The 19,357-nt window shown below is 41.0% G+C and overlaps 1 protein-coding gene across 1 annotated transcript in view; it reads right to left on the bottom strand.

Annotated features, from left to right (window-relative positions):
- gabra5 (gamma-aminobutyric acid type A receptor subunit alpha5) overlaps positions 1 to 19,357 on the bottom strand; it is a 164,516-nt gene that overhangs the window by 18,554 nt on the left and 126,605 nt on the right. The window contains exons 7-8 of the mRNA XM_060920178.1: positions 14,699 to 14,851; positions 9,525 to 9,736 (exon numbers count right to left, since the gene is read on the bottom strand). Coding sequence (XP_060776161.1) covers positions 9,525 to 9,736; positions 14,699 to 14,851 — 365 coding nt within the window. The remainder of the gene's footprint in view (positions 1 to 9,524; positions 9,737 to 14,698; positions 14,852 to 19,357) is intronic.

The following is a 19,357-nucleotide window of genomic DNA, read 5'->3' as shown; positions in this document are numbered from 1 at the left end:
TTCGCAAAGTCCAATAAACGGCCGTTGACAATCGTAAACCACACCTCCCCTACGAGAAATTCAATAGGCGGATTCCAGACCATATTTCACTTGTGATATGGTCTGGTGTTAACCAGACTACCTGCCACCCATGCTGTATGGACGGGTGCATTGTCCTGGAAGAACAGTACACCAGGTCGAAGCTTTCTTTCCTTTTTTCTTTGATTGCTTCTTTTATTTGAGTTTTTGTGGACAGTGATACAGGGCTTTAAAGTATACAGTCATGGCCCAAAATTGAAGGTCTGTCCCTTGTTTCTGGTTGAGACTGAGAACTTTTTGACGTACCCTCATATGAACCAAGCATTGGATTGAATAAAATATCTTTATCTGTAAGCTATATTCAGTGAGTGATCATTCGGTGAGTGGTGGTGTTGGTGTGTTTGGGGGAAGAAGGCAGAGGGACTGTACATTTCCTTGTTTTTTACAACAGCAGTAGACACCCCAACTTTCTGATAATATACTGCCCCCTATTGGTTTGGAGCATGGGATAGGAATTCGTGAGATGTGTTATGGGTGGTGGAGATGAAGTTTGGATCCAGAAGCAGAAAAACGCACAACAGACGGTAATCCAGTAAATAAGGTGATTTAATCCAGGGGGAAAAAAAGGGCATGACAAAAAGGTAGCAAAACAGGACAAAAGCACAAAATGGCAAAAATAGTCCAGGTAACAAGAGACAAAAACCTGACAAAAACACGAGACAGGTAAGGACAAAAACACGAAAGCAAAAAAACATGAACAAGAAAAAACCCTTGGTGCAAAAAACATGAATTAGAAAAATGGCTAGAGGGAAAACCCATGAAAAGCACGAACGGCACAGAAACGGCTAGAGAAAACAAATGAGATGTTCTGGCGAAGTCAGAGTCTGAGAACGGCTTTTAAATAAGCAGCGGTGAAAACCAGGAAGTGAGTTCAGGTGGGATGGAATTCCCGTCCCGGATCCAGATCGGCGCTGGCGTGGGAGATCCGTAATCTCCGGAGTGGATGTCTGGGGCGGAGCATGACAAGATGGCCAAATCTTACACATAGCACCTATAAAGAATGATTCATTATACTTTTTATCCATTTATAGTTCCAGATAATGTTGTGGAAGAGCTGTGAGATGTTTTATTTACGAGTGTTTGTTTCATTTGTGATGAAGACCCTACTTTACCCAGGTCCTGTTGCTGTGAATTTCTTATTGAGGATTCTGTAACATCATTGCTTTATGGTATAGGGTTGTTGGCTCTAAGCCAACCTCTTGGAAGAGGAAAAGATAGATCAACATCTCATCTCATCTCATTATCTCTAGCCGCTTTATCCTTCTACAGGGTCGCAGGCAAGCTGGAGCCTATCCCAGCTGACTACGGGTGAAAGGCGGGGTACACCCTGGACAAGTCGCCAGGTCATCACAGGGCTGACACATAGACACAGACAACCATTCACACTCACATTCACACCTACGCTCAATTTAGAGTCACCAGTTAACCTAACCTGCATGTCTTTGGACTGTGGGGGAAACCGGAGCACCCGGAGGAAACCCACGCGGACACGGGGAGAACATGCAAACTCCGCACAGAAAGGCCCTCGTTGGCCGCTGGGCTCGAACCCGGACCTTCTTGCTGTGAGGCGACAGCGCTAACCACTACACCACCGTGCCGCCTGGATAGATCAACATACTGTAATGTTGGAATTTTTTTTTATTGGGGTCCTCTCCCTTAGATCCGCCAGGTTCTGTACAAACCAGGGCCGTCATGTGGAGGCACAATGAACATGTGAGAGGCGAGATGTTGAGGCCACTTGCTGTGATACAGACCATATATGATGCTTCACATGATGCTGGATATGCGGAGACGAGTCTCGGATACCAAGTTGTTACGTAGGCTGACTAGATCCTTACCCCATCGAAGGACAAGGATTGAGTTGGGTAGATGTCAGAAGAAGGGCCCAGAATCACATGCACTGGAGAGGGATCATCGATGGTTTATGCTCCGCAGGAGGTAAAGGGCTTAAGTGAAGTGAAGAAGTGTTTCTTTCATTTCTGAGTTTATGATTTTGTAAAACAAATTTAAAGATATAAGTGCTGCTGATTGTCTCTAGATTGAGTCAGATGGCTTTTTTCACCAGTTTTATCACCAATTCTGAGGTTAAGTATATCCTTCCTGGCAAAAAAGCTCGAACCAATCTGTCCATTTTCCTCCGACCATCTTTTATCAACAAGGCGTTTGTTTCCACCCGCAGAACTGTCGCTCACTCACCCAGTGTTTTATGTTTTTCGAACCATTCTGTGTAAACTCTAGAGACTGTCGTGTGTGAAAACCCCAGGAGGAGATCAGCAGTTTCTGAAATACTCAAACCTTCATGCTCCATCTGGCTCAAACCAACACCCATACCACAGTGACAGAGAGTCACACTTCACTGAGAGATCACAATGTTTCCCGTTCTGATGTTTGAACATTGTGAACATTAACTGAAGCTCTTGATTTGATGCATCAAGCGATCGGCTGATTAGAGAACCGCAGAAAACAGCAGGCATGCCTCATGGGTATTCCTAATAAAGTGGCCAGTGAGTGTACAAAGCTATATACTGGATACACGTCAGGTGGGTGAATACTGCAGGCATGAGACACCCACCACCACTCGGTTATTTTATTATTAAAAAAACAAAAGGTCTATAATGTATAAAGTGAAAGAGGAAAGAAGGTGAAATTAAAATAAAAGTCTGATTTAAACTGAAATGATTTTGTTCCTAAACCGGTCTCACTGCTACAATGATGCTCGCTGATATAAATACAGAGAGAGAACCGAGTCGTGTAATTTAGTCATGTGATTAAACAGTCTTATTTCTCTGGAGGCTTGGTGTTGATGGATGAAATCGGTGGCCTGGAGTCTTCTTCAGAGCTGATATCCTTCCCCAGCTCCAATTACAGCCTCCTGATTGCTGGATGTGTGAGCGATGATCGATGTCAGGGACGTGAAGGAAAACAACCTGTTCCAGGTGGAACGCAGTGGAACTGTCTTTTCTGATTTTCCAGTAATTGAGGTGAAGAGGGCATTATGCACGCTTAATAAACAAGTTCAAGATATGAGGTATGATTCAAGCTCCATCAGAGCATAACACAAGGGGGGTGTTGTCCAACCCAAAGTAAAAAAAAAAAAAGACAAAAATAATCTATTTTTTTCTCTGGAGACGTCTGAAAGATTTAGTTCTGCCTGGCGAACAAAGAGCTGTCTCCAACCAGTGTTCAAATAGTCACGACTTATTCATCTGAAAACCTCCAAAGATGAACACAGAACTAAGCTTAGGCAAGAGGAAGATTATAAACAGACAGACAGACAGACAGACAGACAGTCGATGTATCCATCAGTTGGACAGCAGCAGTGTTTGTACCCGGACGGTGATGCTGTGCTCCTTTTATTCCACAAACATGGAGACAAACGCAGTGTTTTTCTGTTGGTTTGAACATTTTAGATCTCATTTAAAGGTGTCACGCAGTGGCGATAAAAGTCGCATTATTCTGCACCAGAATGCTTTCGAGATTCGAAATAAATTGACCGTCGATTTTTCAAAAGCTTCCCGCGGTTGTAATCGGTCCTTATTTGATCATGCCCATCACTTGAAATTTTCCGCGTTCGCAGCGCCCCCTCTCGGTCAATGGAACAGCTGCGTGACGTCATACCAGTAACCACTCGGTGCAGTTGCAATGACGGACACACCAGAAAATAGGAGCGATGCTGAGGAAATTAGCTTTGATTTTACCGATACAGAAGAAGAAAATGGCCCACAAGTAGAGATTTTGACAGCTGAATGTCCTGGTGGTATCCAGCCTTACAGATTTGAACCTGAGCGCTCATCTTCAGAAGAAAATGAGGACAGTTCTGACGACGACAGAAACGAAGACGGGCGACTTGAAGACTTGTTTTGGTTGGTTTCTCTGACTAAATCACTACTTGTGTGTATTTTTAAAGACCATTTTCACTTGAATTAGAATGCTGTGTGATTAATCTATGATTATGTGTAATACTGATAGCTGTAGGGGGTGAAAGTATAGCTAGAAAGATTGAATTCTAGCAACTTGACAGCTTGCGATCTCGCGAAATGCAGTGGGCCTTCTGATACAGTAGACCCCTTGATATTCCAGTTTTCATCATTTTCCTTTTATTGCGGTTGATTTTAACTTGATATTCAGTATGTTATAGGCTGGGAGTATTGAGCTTTGTATTGTATTGTTTAGTAAACGTACAATCGTCAGTAATAAGTGATAATTATTAGTTAAAGGCAGCTCTGTGGCATAAATCTTTCAATTAATCTTCTGTCATCCATTTGCTAAAATTATGTGCCACATATGTTATCAAGACAACACTTCATGTGACAAAGAAAGATATGACAAATACATAAATGTATGAAAATCATTTTGTACAATTAATGATTGATACATAGAAACACTTAAAACATGTGTGTGGCAGCGGGGGCGTGGTCAAGCGCCGGTCTGTGACAGGAGGGCGGAGCCAGCAAGAGCGGCGCTTCGAAGCCCTGGTGCTGGCCCAGCAGGAAGATCGCGAGGCGTTCCGGCATCTCCTCGCCTCGGCGGGGTCCACCAGCGCCCCGGCCGCGGGCCCGTCTCCCCTCACCGTGACCAAGATGGGCCCGCAGGACGACCCCGAGGCGTTTCTCACATTGTTCGAGCAGGTCGCCGAAGCCTCGGGGTGGCCGATGGAGCAGCGCGCGGCGCGCCTCCTCCCCCTCCTGACGGGAGAGGCGCAGCTGGCCGCGCTATAACTCCCCGCCGACCGGCCTACACGGACCTTCGCCAGGCCGTCCTCCAGCGCGTGGGGCGCTTCGGTGGGGAGTTATAGCGCGGCCAGCTGCGCCTCTCCCGTCAGGAGGGGGAGGAGGTGCGCCGCTCCATCGGCCACCCCGAGGCTTCGGCGACCTGCTCGAACAATGTGAGAAACGCCTCGGGGTCGTCCTTCGGGCCCATCTTGGTCACGGTGAGGGGAGACGGGCCCGAGGCCGGGGCGCTGGTGGACCCCGCCGACGCGAGGAGATGCCGGAACGCCTCGCGATCTTCCTGCTGGGCCAGCACCAGGGCTTCGAAGCGCCACTCTTGCTCCTTTCGGAGCGTGACGAGCGCCTGGTGCTGGCTTTGCTGAGCCGTGGCGAGGGTGTGGACCAGGTCCGCGAACGGGGAGGATTCCATGGGGCTGCGAGGTTGGTGCTCCACCTTGTCCCGGGTTTTGGCACCACTGTAGAGCTCTCTGAAGTGTGGGTGGAGCACAGAGGACGGCAGGACAACGCTTCAGATGCAAATAGACTTTTTATTGCCAGACTTTTCAGTATAACCGCCAGTTTTAAGCTGATAGCGAAACACAGTGTTCTTGTCCCGGGATGAGCTCTTCTCTGCTCTCCCTCTGCCTCCTTAAATAGGGCGCGGTTACTGGGAAAACACAGGTTAATTACCGTCAGGTGTAATGATCCTGTCACAGACCGGCGCTTGACCACGCCCCCGCTGCCACAATGTGTTTTTAAAAAAATATTTTTTTCTATCAATACCTAGCCATGACCTTGAAATCAGATCCATTGATAACAGTCACAAATAGTGTTCAGTGTTCGTTGTTACAGCCAAACACAATACACCGATTAGGCATTTTGTATCACAGAATATTAATACATCATTTCATAGTGTTTTGAGTGTTCAAAACTATCCACAAACTGAATAAATCCACAAAATCCGCAATGTAAACAACTCTGGTAAACGCACGCTATAGAGAAAACACGGTGACAGGCCAGCATCACCCAAGGGAGGTTACTGGTATGACGTCACACATAAGTTGACCTAGTTAACGGCTGGCTGCCTAAATTTGGCTGTGCGGGTCAACTTTAAATGCTTGTAGCGGGCGCATCGTGACACTGAGATTGCGGGAAACCGAGGGGCTTGAATAACCCACCAAACCCGACATTTTGACACATGATATAGCCTGATTGCTGAAATTACCACACGACGCCTTTAATTATAGAACTACGGAAGCCGAGAGAGGCCCTTCATATAATCCTTTTTTTTATTCACCTTGTTATCCCGAGATAACGACATAATTAATTCAGGATCTCGAGAAAACAACGCAACTAATTCGAGACCTCGAGAAAACAAAACAATTACAGTGGTGCTTGAAAGTTTGTGAACCCTTTAGAATTTTCGATATTTCTGCATAAATATGACCTAAAACATCATCAGATTTTCACACAAGTCCTAAAAGTAGATAAAGAGAACCCAGTTAAACAAATGAGACAAAAATATTATACTCGGTCATTTATTTATTGAGGAAAATGATCCAATATTACATATCTGTGAGTGGCAAAAGTATGTGAACCTTTCGGATTAGCAGTTAATTTGAAGGTGAAATGAGAGTCAGGTGTTTTCAATCAATGGGATGACAATCAGGTGTGAGTGGGCACCCTGTTTTATTTAAAGAACAGGGATCTATCAAAGTCTGATCTTCACAACACATGTTTGTGGAAGTGTATCATGGCACGAACAAAGGAGGTTTCTGAGGACCTCAGAAAAAGCGTTGTTGATGCTCATCAGGCTGGAAAAGGTTACAAAACCATCTCTAAAGAGTTTGGACTCCACCAATCCACAGTCAGACAGATTGTGTACAAATGGAAGAAATTCAAGACCATTGTTACCCTCTCCAGGAGTGGTCGACCAACAAAGATCACTCCAAGAGCAAGGCGTGTAATCGTCAGCGAGGTGACAAAGGACCCCAGGGTAACTTCTAAGCAACTGAAGGCCTCTCTCACATTGGCTAATGTTAATATTTATGAGTCCACCATCAGGAGAACACTGAACAACAACAATGGTGTACATGGCAGGGTTGCAAGGAGAAAGCCACTGCTCTTCAAAAAGAACATTGCTGCTCATCTGCAGTTTGCTAAAGATCACATGGACAAGCCAGAAGGCTATTGGAAAAATGTTTTGTGGATGGATGAGGCCAAAATAGAACTTTTTGGTTTAAATGAGAAGCATTATGTTTGGAGAAAGGAAAACACTGCATTCCAGAATAAGAACCTTATCCCATCTGTGAAACATGGTGGTGGTAGTATCATGGTTTGGACCTGTTTTGCTGCATCTGGGCCAGGACGGCTTGCCATCATTGATGGAACAATGGATTCTGAATTATACCAGCGAATTCTAAAGGAAAATGTCAGGACATCTGTCCATGAACTGAATCTCAAGAGACATTTGGTCATGCAGCAAGACAACGACCCTAAACACACAAGTCGTTCTACCAAAGAATGGTTAAAGAAGAATAAAGTTAATGTTTTGGAATGGCCAAGTCAAAGTCCTGACCTTAATCCAATGGAAATGTTGTGCAAGGACCTGAAGCGAGCAGTTCATGTGAGGAAACCCACCAACATCCCAGAGTTGAAACTGTTCTGTACGGAGGAACGGGCTAAAATTCCTCCAAGCCGGTGTGCAGGACTGATCAACAGTTACCGCAAACGTTTAGTTGCAGTTATTGCTGCACAAGGGGGTCACACCAGATACTGAAAGCAAAGGTTCATATACTTTTGCCACTCACAGATATGTAATATTGGATCATTTTCCTCAATAAATAAATGACCAAGTACAATATTTTTGTCTCATTTGTTTAACTGGGTTCTCTTTATCTACTTTTAGGACTTGTGTGAAAATCAGATGATGTTTTAGTTCATATTTATGCAGACATATCGAACATTCTAAAGGGTTCACAAACTTTCAAGCACCACTGTATTTGATGATCTTGAGTAAACAGCTGAGAAATGGTTCATTCAGGTGCACCAAGAGACTTGTGATACGCTGACTTTGGGGCTATTTCTCATTCTGTATAGACGCAACTTTGGTCATTAGAATGTCTGGAATAATCGATCACCTAATAAGGCAATATTCTGATCAGGGGTTGACACAGGGAGAGATTGCATTAAGTCTTTTAATAAGGGATAATTTCAAAATTAGTCCGCGGCACCTCCGCAGAAGACTGGCCCCCCTCTCTCTCAAGGCATCGTAAAAAGCCATTTCTACTCTGTTACATGTCCGCCAATTTCTAAGTCTTCGTTGTCTGACCCACAGGGGGCGCAGCTCTGCTAGAAATCTCAGCTGTTTTCTCGAGATCATGAAATAATTGTCTTGTTTTCTCGAGATCTCGAATTAGTTGTGTTGTTTTCTCGACATCCTGAATTAATTATGTCGTTATCTCGGGATAACAAGGTGAATAAAAAAAGATTATATGAAGGGCCTCTCACGGCTTCCATATAGAACAAACTCACCGCTAACGGATTCATCAATTTACTGAGCTAGTGGCGAAATTAGTTCTTTCTTTCTTTTTTCTTGCCACCCCTCCCATTTCTCTTTCTTTTTTCTTTCTTTCTTTCTGACCACCACCTCCCGTTTCTTTCTTTCTTTCTTTCTTTCTTTCTTTCTTTCTTTCTTTCTGTTTTCATGTCAACACAGTGGACCTGTTTACTGTGAACTTGTTGTTTTAGGAAAGGTTTTATTTATTTGTTTGTTCATTAATTCATTGTGAATAGACTGATTGATTGATTGATTGATTGATTGATTGATTGATTGATTGATTGATTGATTTTTAGTTAGCTGCCCAGTATCAGCCTGTTATTTGTTTGTTTATTTGTTTCTTTCTTTGTTTTTGGGAATTTCATCATAGTTCTTATGGAATAATTTTTGGGACAGTTTGTTTATTTGTTTGTTTGTTTGTTTGTTTAAATGATTACATCAGAATTATGAGAATCCCTCATCGCTCTTATTAATATCTCATTCTCATCTCATTATCTGTAGCCGCTTTATCCTTCTACAGGGTCGCAGGCAAGCTGGAGCCTATCCCAGCTGACTACGGGTGAAAGGCGGGGTTCACCCTGGACAAGTCGCCAGGTCATCACAGGGCTGACACATAGACACAGACAACCATTCACACTCACATTCACACCTACGCTCAATTTAGAGTCACCAGTTAACCTAACCTGCATGTCTTTGGACTGTGGGGGAAACCGGAGCACCCGGAGGAAACCCACGCGGACACGGGGAGAACATGCAAACTCCGCACAGAAAGGCCCTCGCCGGCCACGGGGCTCGAACCCAGGACCTTCTTGCTGTGAGGCGACAGCGCTAACCGCTACACCACCGTGCCGCCCTCTTATTAATATATATTTGAAAAATAAATATCCATCAATCAGGATACTTTTTTAATGGAACAGGAATCTTTTTTCCTGATAAATACTTATAGCTGTCTACAAGTGGCTGAAAGAAAAGTGGTCGTTTATAACGATTAATGGTCTCGATGCTGTTGAGAAACTCCAGAGATGAAAACTCGACTCGGATCACTTCAGCAATGTGAAAGAAAAACAAACAAACAAACAAACAAACAAACAAACAAACAAACAAACAAACAAACAAACCCAGCTGTATAATGACATTCCTTCCGCACAGTAATGACCTGCAGAGTAAACTGCACTCACTTTGGGCTGTTGAGCTTCCATGGCTTTCTTGCCGTCCCAGGCCCAGCTGCGTTTGGTGAAGTAATTGACGGTCGCAAACTCAATGAGGGCGGAGAAAACGAAGGCGTAGCACACGGCGATGAACCAGTCCATGGCTGTAGCGTAGGCCACTTTGGGCAGAGAGTTTCGAGCGCTGATGCTCAGTGTGGTCATGGTCAACACTGTGGTCACGCCTGAGGGCAGGAAGGAAACATGCTTTAAAGGGGCAGTAGGTCATTTTCAAAAGTGTTTTGAGATCTGTAATAATCATATACCCTTAAAAGTACCTTTAAAAATGAGATATTGTATGTATATTTTTTACCACTATGGTCACATCTGACTGGAAAGCATGAGCAGATGAATAAAGAAAAAGGACTGAGTTGCAGAATGTCATTTAGTTAAGAAAGTGTTTCTGGACCTGATATAATAATAATAATAATAATAATAATAATAATAATAATAATAATAATAATAATAATAATATAATTTTAAACACATCTTAAACATTTTATATTTTAGATACCAATTAACACTGTGGGCACACCTGAGTGGGGGATAATAATAATAATAATAAAGGATTAAATGTGCAGAATGGAATTTTTAAGTTGGTTTAAAACACGTAGCAATCAAACAAACAATCTCAAAAACATATTTATAGAGGAGATATTATATGTGTGTATTATATATTATATATATGTGTTAGTGAACACTGTGGCCACACCTGAGCAGAAAACAAGAGCAGAAGAAGAATGAAAAAGGATTAAAGGTGCAGTAAGGAGATACATTTAGAAAGATTTTTTTTCAACTTGTAATAATCATATAATCTCAAACACATTACAATGATATATATTTTATGTATTATTATATATTTTAGATATGCCATGCATAGGTCTGGCCTCTTTTTAAAAAAAAATGTTTTTCTGGCCTCAATTAAGCTCCGCCCCAACTAACAATGCTGCTCAGTCATGTCATTTTTTCTTTTTGTCGTAGCTTTACTAAATGGTTGGAGTTGCAATTCACCTCTCAGGCACTAGAGAGCGCCAAAATTATATAATTTAAATTATACTACACAGTATAATATTTGGGGCGGCACGGTGGTGTAGTGGTTAGCGCTGTCGCCTCACAGCAAGAAGGTCCGGATTCGAGCCCCGTGGCCGGCGAGGGCCTTTCTGTGCGGAGTTTGCATGTTCTCCCCGTGTCCGCGTGGGTTTCCTCCGGGTGCTCCGGTTTCCCCCACAGTCCAAAGACATGCAGGTTAGGTTAACTGGTGACTCTAAATTGAGCGTAGGTGTGAATGTGAGTGTGAATGGTTGTCTGTGTCTATGTGTCAGCCCTGTGATGACCTGGCGACTTGTCCAGGGTGTACCCCGCCTTTCGCCCGTAGTCAGCTGGGATAGGCTCCAGCTCGCCTGCGACCCTGTAGAACAGGATAAAGCGGCTACAGATAATGAGATGAGTATAATATTTATTAGCATAAGGCTAGCTGGTTTGTTAGCACATGTGGGTACTTGTACAATGAATAGTTAATTTATCATCAGCTACTTTGCTCATCATATACACTCCCCAGCCACTTTATTACGAACACCCATCCATCCATCCATCCATCCATCCATCCATCCACCTGCTGTTTTCTGCAGTTCTCTAATCAGCCGATCATTTGATGCATGAAATCATGCAGATACAAATCAAGAGCTTCAGTTAATGTTTACAGTATTCAAGCATCCGAACGGGAAACATTGTGATCTCAAAGTGTGACTTCCTTTCACTGTGGTATGGGTGCTGGTTTGAGCCAGATGCTGGTTTGAGTATTTCAGAAACTGCTGATCTCCTGGGGTTTTCACACAAAACAGTCTCTAGAGTTTACACAGAATGGTGCAGAAAACAAAAAACATCAAGTGAGTGAGTGACAGTTCTGTGGGTGGAAACAAAAGCCTTGTTGATAAGGGAGGGTCAGAGGGAAATGGACAGATTGGTTTGAGCTTTTTTTTTTTTGCCAGGAAGGATACAGTAACTCATAGTCACTCTTTACAACCGTGGTGAGCAAAAAAGCATCTCAGCATTCAATAGAAAACAGAAGAACACACTGGGTTCCTCTCCTGCAGCCAAGGGATCTTACAATCAACAAGAAGTTCCTATTAAAGTGGCCGCTGAGTGTAATGATTGTAATTAGAAACTATACTAGTTAGCTTAGTAGTTCACTGGGGAGTCATGTTCGCTAGCTGATGATTAGATCATTTTTAGCCTAAGCAGGATTTAGCTTTGTGGCTACGTGGGTATTAGATATTAGTTTTACACATGTAGCTACTTAGCGAATATAGCTAATGATTTTAATGACAGATTACAATAATTAGCTTAGTCACACAAAATGTTTTAGATAATATTAGCTGCCTAAAATATCAGATCGCGAGCTAGTTAGTAGGCTAGCTCGATGAACTGATTTTGTGTGCTTAGTAACCAGTATTTTATGCTTATCATGACTACATCAAGCCAAAGAACTGAAAGGAAATGCTGATTACTAAAGATTACTAAAATACCGGTTAGTAACATTGTCTAGGGTTACTAAAGTTACTAATATTGGTAACTAAAGTTAATGGTTACACAAGTTATTAAAAATGTTACTAATACTGGTTACTAATACTAAAATACCAGTTACTAAAGTTGTCTAGAATTACTACAGTTACTGGTGAATCAAGTTACTAAAATGTTACCAATACTGGTTACTAATAATAAAATACCAGTTACAGTGGTGCTTGAAAGTTTGTGAACCCTTTAGAATTTTCTATATTTCTGCATAAATATGACCTAAAACATCATCAGATTTTCACACAAGTCCTAAAAGTAGATAAAGAGAACCCAGTTAAACAAATGAGACAAAAATATTATACTTGATCATTTATTTAGTGAGGAAAATTATCCAATATTACATATCTGTGAGTGGCAAAAGTATGTGAACCTCTAGGATTAGCAGTTAATTTGAAGGTGAAATTAGAGTCAGGTGTTTTCAATCAGTGGGATGACAATCAGGTGTGAGTGGGCACCCTGTTTTATTTAAAGAACAGGGATCTATCAAAGTCTGATCTTCACAACACATGTTTGTGGAAGTGTATCATGGCACGAACAAAGGAGATTTCTGAGGACCTCAGAAAAAGCGTTGTTGATGCTCATCAGGCTGGAAAAGGTTACAAAACCATCTCTAAAGAGTTTGGACTCCACCAATCCACAGTCAGACAGATTGTGTACAAATGGAGGAAATTGAAGACCATTGTTACCCTCCCCAGGAGTGGTCGACCAACAAAGATCACTCCAAGAGCAAGGTGCGTAATAGTCGGCGAGGTCACAAAAGACCCCAGGGTAACTTCTAAGCAACTGAAGGCCTCTTTCACATTGGCTAATGTTAATGTTCATGAGCCCGCCATCAGGAAAACACTGAACAACAATGGTGTGCATGGCAGGGCTGCAAGGAGAAAGCCACTGCTCTCCAAAAAGAACATTGCTGCTCGTCTGCAGTTTGCTAAAGATCACGTGGACAAGCCAGAAGGCTATTGGAAAAATGTTTTGTGGACAGATGAAACCAAAATAGAACTTTTTGGTTTAAATGAGAAGCGTTATGTTTGGAGAAAGGAAAACACTGCATTCCAGCATAAGAACCTTATCCCATCTGTGAAACATGGTGGTGGTAGTATCATGGTTTGGGCCTGTTTTGCTGCATCTGGGCCAGGACGGCTTGCCATCATTGATGGAACAATGAATTCTGAATTATACCAGCGAATTCTAAAGGAAAATGTCAGGACATCTGTCCATGAACTGAATCTCAAGAGAAGGTGGGTCATGCAGCAAGACAACGACCCTAAGCACACAAGTCGTTCTACCAAAGAATGGTTAAAGAAGGATAAAGTTAATGTTTTGGAATGGCCAAGTCAAAGTCCTGACCTTAATCCAATGGAAATGTTGTGGAAGGACCTGAAGCGAGCAGTTCATGTGAGGAAACCCACCAACATCCCAGAGTTGAAACTGTTCTGTACGGAGGAACGGGCTAAAATTCCTCCAAGCCGGTGTGCAGGACTGATCAACAGTTACCGCAAACGTTTAGTTGCAGTTATTGCTGCACAAGGGGGTCACACCAGATACTGAAAGCAAAGGTTCACATACTTTTGCCACTCACAGATTTGTAATATTGGATCATTTTCCTCAATAAATAAATGACCAAGTATAATATTTTTGTCTCATGTGTTTAACTGGGTTCTCTTTATCTACTTTTAGGACTTGTGTGAAAATCTGATGATGTTTTAGGTCATATTTATGCAGAAATATAGAAAATTCTAAAGGGTTCACAAACTTTCAAGCACCACTCTACTAAAGTTGTCTAGGGTTACTAAATTACCGGTTAGTAAAGTTGTCTAGGGTTACTAAAGTTACTGGTTACTCAAGTTACTCACAATGTTACTAACACTGGTTACTAATACTAAAATACCAGTTACTAAACTTGTCTAGGGTTACTAAAGTTACTAGTTACTAAAGTTACTGGTTAGTAAAGTTGTCTAGGATTACTACAGTTCTGGTTACTCAAGCTACTAAAATGTTCACTAATACTGTTTACTAATGCTAAAATACCAGTTACTAAAGTTGTCTAGGATTACTAAAGTTACTGGTTAGTAAAGTTGTCTAGGGTTACTAAAGTTACTGGCTACTCAAGTTACTCAAAATATTACTAATACTGGTGACTAAACACACAAAATCAGTTCACCAAGCCAGCCTACTCACTTGCTAGCGATCTGATATTTTAAGCAGCTAATATTAGCTAAAACGTCTTGTGCAACCAAGCTAATTTTTGTAATCTGTCATTAAAATCATTCGCCATATTTGTGGTGATGTATGATTTAAGCCCCTCCCCTTTTAACTCAGGAAATAACTTGACTTGTTCCAGAAGCACCCAGGACTTAATTCTACAGCTAATTCAAAAAGCTTCATCTTGAGCTGATTAGCTCTTCCTTCATTCCTCATTCCATTCTGATGAGCCTTATCAATGTATTAATCTTTAAATTAATTAACAGATGAGGAGAGTGGTGCCAACGATTTTCACTGCACTGTGGAAAACCTGCTTTATAGTTTAATGCCGTTTTTCAGAGTACAGAGTGGGTCATAACATTGTCACTGACCAAACACCGTCCTGGCAGGGACAGACTCCCGATTCAGCCAGAATGAGACCTGGGACAGGATGACGGTCATGAAGCATGGCATGTAGGTCTGGATGACGAAGTATCCAATCTTTCTCTTCAGATAGAAGTGAGCCATCATCACTGTGTAGAGGCCTGTGTAAATGAAAAAAAAAAGAGGATAGAAAGATAAGCGAGGGAGCAGAGAACAGATGAGCGATAGATAAAGGGAGGGACAGAGTGTGTGATTAAATTCTGGGGGATAAGTGCAAGCGAGGAGATTTCCAGGAATACTGTGCAACTGTGTTTGAAAATGTAGTAACAGTCAGGTAAGAGTAGTGTTCATAAGGCTACATAGCGTCTGCATGAGCCCTGACATAAGCCTACATAAACATTAATACGCAGTAATTCCATCAGATGGCTGCTGATAGAAAGACATCATTCATTCATTTTGATGTCAGTTGTCATAAAGCGCTTATGGAGGTGTTATAGAGACCTTTGAACACTATGTGCTGAGTTCGACAACTATGTATTAACACTTATTTCATAGGACTGTTCATAAGGCTACATAACAAATGCATAAGCCCTTTAAGGCCATTGACAAACATACATAGTGTAACATTTATAAAGGATTATTCCAACAGGCAGGAGCTGACATAAAGTCAGCATTTGTTAATTTCAATAATAATTGTTATTAGTTGTTATAAAGGGCTTATGTAGGTGTTATGGAACCTTCCGAAAACCACTTTTATATTCATAAATGTGTCAGAAAATGTGGTAAAGCTTGTTAAATGGGAGTGAAGTCATAAAGAAGTCTGTTCATAGTGTGAATTAAAATAGACATAAGACTGTGTTATGACACTTTCGTTAGAACATTATGACAACTGACATTGAAGCTTAGTGCACTTCTGGAAAGTCCGAGTTCCACAATGACATCAAAACCAAATGTTACAAGCAGAAATAGGATCTTGTATTTTTTAATTAAGAAACACTAAGGTGCAATTAAGGTGTCATGACACTGACATTGGTATTCATAAAATTGTTATAAGCAGACATAAGAACAGGGTTCAACATTAACTTTTTAATCCACTCGGACAAGCAGCGAGATTTTTCCTTATGTCCTGACCATAACCTTTTTATTCCTTTGTATTTGCGAGTTCAATGGAAGGAAAGTGATTAACAAAGTTTCGCAAAAAGCAGGTATAGTTATGATCATTATGCTTTAATGATTTATTTATATATATATATATATATATATATATATATATATATATATATATATATATATATTTTTTTTTTTTTTCAAAAACACTCAAACTTTAACTGTAACAATAAACAGAAATGATCCAAAGCCCCATTACGGTGTGTGTGTGTGTGTGTGTGTGTGTGTGTGTGTGTGTGTGTGTGTATGTGTTCTAACCCATTACCTGAAGTGCAGTTTTAAGAGTTCAACTCGCCTACATTCAGAGCTTCTGCAGGAATTAAAGTTAAATCCTGATCAATCCAGTAAAACCTGAAGTATAAATTAATTTAAAGAAACTGAGTTGGACATGATGAGGAGGACAGAATCACGCTGTGAATGAAAACAAACCGTAAGTGAGTTAGTTTGCTTTTACTGTCGTAAAATTCCCCCGAAATATTTTACCCCATTTGTGATGGTTAATGTTAATGTGGATCGTACAAAAGAAAAATACGTTGAATGTCCTGAATGAATGAAATGAAGATTCAGCACAGATATTTATTTTATTGAGGTATCTGATCACCATTTCTCCAATTTAAATGAGTCTAATAATCTATAATTAGATATTACGACATGGTTATTTTTATACACACACCTGCTGTACTTGGCTTCCCTGGAATTTCAGAAACAATAACACGGCTGGATCACTGAGGGGATTGAACTCGTTTTGTTGGAATTTTATTGATGAAACTTTTTTATAATTACTATAAAAATTGTGATTTTCAACAAGTATTCAACTCATCCTGTCGGATTTGACTTGTCCAGACCAAACACTTAGTTGTCCCGGACAGTCAGACTACCATTAAATGTCGAGCCCTGAAGAGCGCACTTTATTTAACAAACAATACACATGATATTATAGAGTCATGACATCATATATCACATAACAGATATTTGTAAAGCTCTTATAAGCAGGATAGTAGTGTTGTGAAATTGTTATAAGTATTCATGAAGAAGTTGACATAAAAAATTTTCATTAATAAGTGATCTATATAATAAGTAACAACAGTTGATGTTTTTTTGTCGACATAAGGTATGTCTAATATGATAAAAAATGCAGCTTGTCATATCTTCAGCTTTGTTAAACAATGTTTTCCTTTTTTATCTGTTTATCTGTGAAACGTATGCGGTACACGTCCCTACGAATGAGCTGTTACTATAGAAACAATAATGTATCAGAACAATCGCATCAATAGAAGAGTTTGGGGACTTGTAATTCTGTAGTGTTGTAATCCCACACACACAACAGATGCAGTAGATAGAGATTAGGATAGAACATCGGCGTATTCCTTTAAATACGTCAAGATACAAATCCAGTGAATCGTGTTACTGAGTAATAACTTCGTACGCAAAAGATTTGTTCACGGAGGAAAATGAAGACTTGTTGTCCACACTCATGCTGGGATATCAGAAGGTACAATATTAACAGAATGAATGAATAAATAAATAAATAAATAAATAAATAGATGTTACATATATCCTGTCAAACAAGCAAAGAATTCATTTGGCGCTTTATAAAAAAAAAAAAAAAAATCCTTTCAAGCCACAACGTCTGATAACCTGAAAGAAAATCCACTGATGACTGCTGCTTTCTCCTGGCAAAATCGGATTTTTGCGTCACACTAATCCCTTGTCGTAATCTGCATCCTGCAGCTCTCGAACTCACTTACTTTATCCCAGTCATTTACACTGGGCCAACCTCGTACGAGACATTGAAAGAGAGAGAGAAAAGAAAAGAAATCAAAAACTCCAAAGCAACTAGATCAGATAAAGAAGACCAAAAATTACTGCTATTAAAATAAAATCTCCAGGATCTCTCAAAGACTAATTATGTCCCCAGGACTGACACCATCCTCCACGAGAGGAGGTCCACTGGTCCAGATAATCACCCTCTAGCTCTACCCTACCCTATGCTCCTATGAGCTGGAGAAAACCCCTCCTGAGATTAAGGAAGGTTTTCTTGGATGTTCCCGATCAGGTGGAACCCTTCTAAGAGGAGGAAAACATGCCACAGTGGTGGATCTTCCTGCTCAGCTTCTGGAGTGTTTACGGAGAACTTCCTTTCATCGCAGAGAACAACGCTGCCATGTTGGTCAACTGGTGAGTGACTGAGGATTTGGTGTTGTTGTTTTTTTTTTTATTCTGAACCAGGAATTTATTTTAGTCTGAAAATGGCATGGCTTGGTTTATGGACCATAAAATAAAAGGTGACAGGTCATTGGTATGTCTTCATACAGAACCAAGAGTGATGGAATGTTGACATTTCCACTGCTCTCTTGCTATCTGTCTTTCCTGTGGCATTCCCAGTGCTTGGTGGATCTATTCTTGACTTTGTAAAGAGGGTTTACGCCAGATTAGCTCCACTAATAGCCTCATAGTCTTTGCCTTCAAGTGAGATAGAGCCCCAGAAAAGATTGGGAGAAAGGGAAGAAAGTGCTCCTGAGGGTCATGTGATGAGGTGGTCTCCTGAAAGTTCATCTTGTACCTTGCAAAGGATTTGAAGTATATTGAATTTTAAAAATTGTCCTTTTGGTTTGTTCCTTTATGAAGAAGCTTGAAGATGCCACATGGAACCTGAGGAAACACTCATAAGAGCTTTTAGCTTCCTAACAGGGTTCCACATGGAACCCTTAACTGACTCCTGAGGTCCTGAGTAAGGACCTGCCCTCCTGATGCTTCATCTTGCTCTTACCCAAGGATCCAAGTAACTTTGAACAGTTGGTACTCAGTAGAATGTGGAAGTATACAGAATTCCCCTTGGCTCCAAGTTATAGCCCTTGAGGAAGCTAATAGTCCTTTATAATTCAGGAAAAGATTCCATACACAACCCAAGTATATACATTTACCAATTTATCAAAGGGTTCCTCAAGGGTTCTTGGTGCTCAGCTGGAAATAGACTCATAGTAAAAATACACTCTTACCTCTTCTTCCAAGGATTTGTTATGGTACTCCTTTAGGAAGCTAAGTACCATTTATGCACTGAACTCTTCGGAAATCTCTGTGAAATTAAGGACTCTTAGGTCACTGAAGTGTTTCCACATGGAACCTTCAAGGTACTCTTGATGGTCAAGTGAAGACAAAAAGGTTCTTTGGTTGATCCCTCTGGAAGGTGCATGTGGAACCTGAGTATACACAGTTATAGGTTCTTCAAGGGTTCCTTGGATTATTAAGAGCTCTTAGCTTGCTTAAGGAGTCCCACATGGAACGTTCAAGGTGATCTTAATGGTCAGGTTAGCCTCCTGATAGTTTATCATCATCATCCTTACCAAGGATTTAAATAGCTTTAAATATTTGGTGATGAGCAGAAAGTTATTGGATACTCACAGAAAAATGTGGTCTTTGGTTTCTCCTTCTGGGGGAACCTTAAAGTTAAAGTAAAACTCTTAATGATACTTTGAATGGTTACAGGGCTTTCTGATTCC

Source organism: Neoarius graeffei, chromosome 4 (assembly GCF_027579695.1).
Source record: "Neoarius graeffei isolate fNeoGra1 chromosome 4, fNeoGra1.pri, whole genome shotgun sequence".
Classification (NCBI taxonomy): Eukaryota; Metazoa; Chordata; class Actinopteri; order Siluriformes; family Ariidae; genus Neoarius; species Neoarius graeffei.
This window is presented reverse-complemented; position numbering and strand designations above follow the sequence as displayed.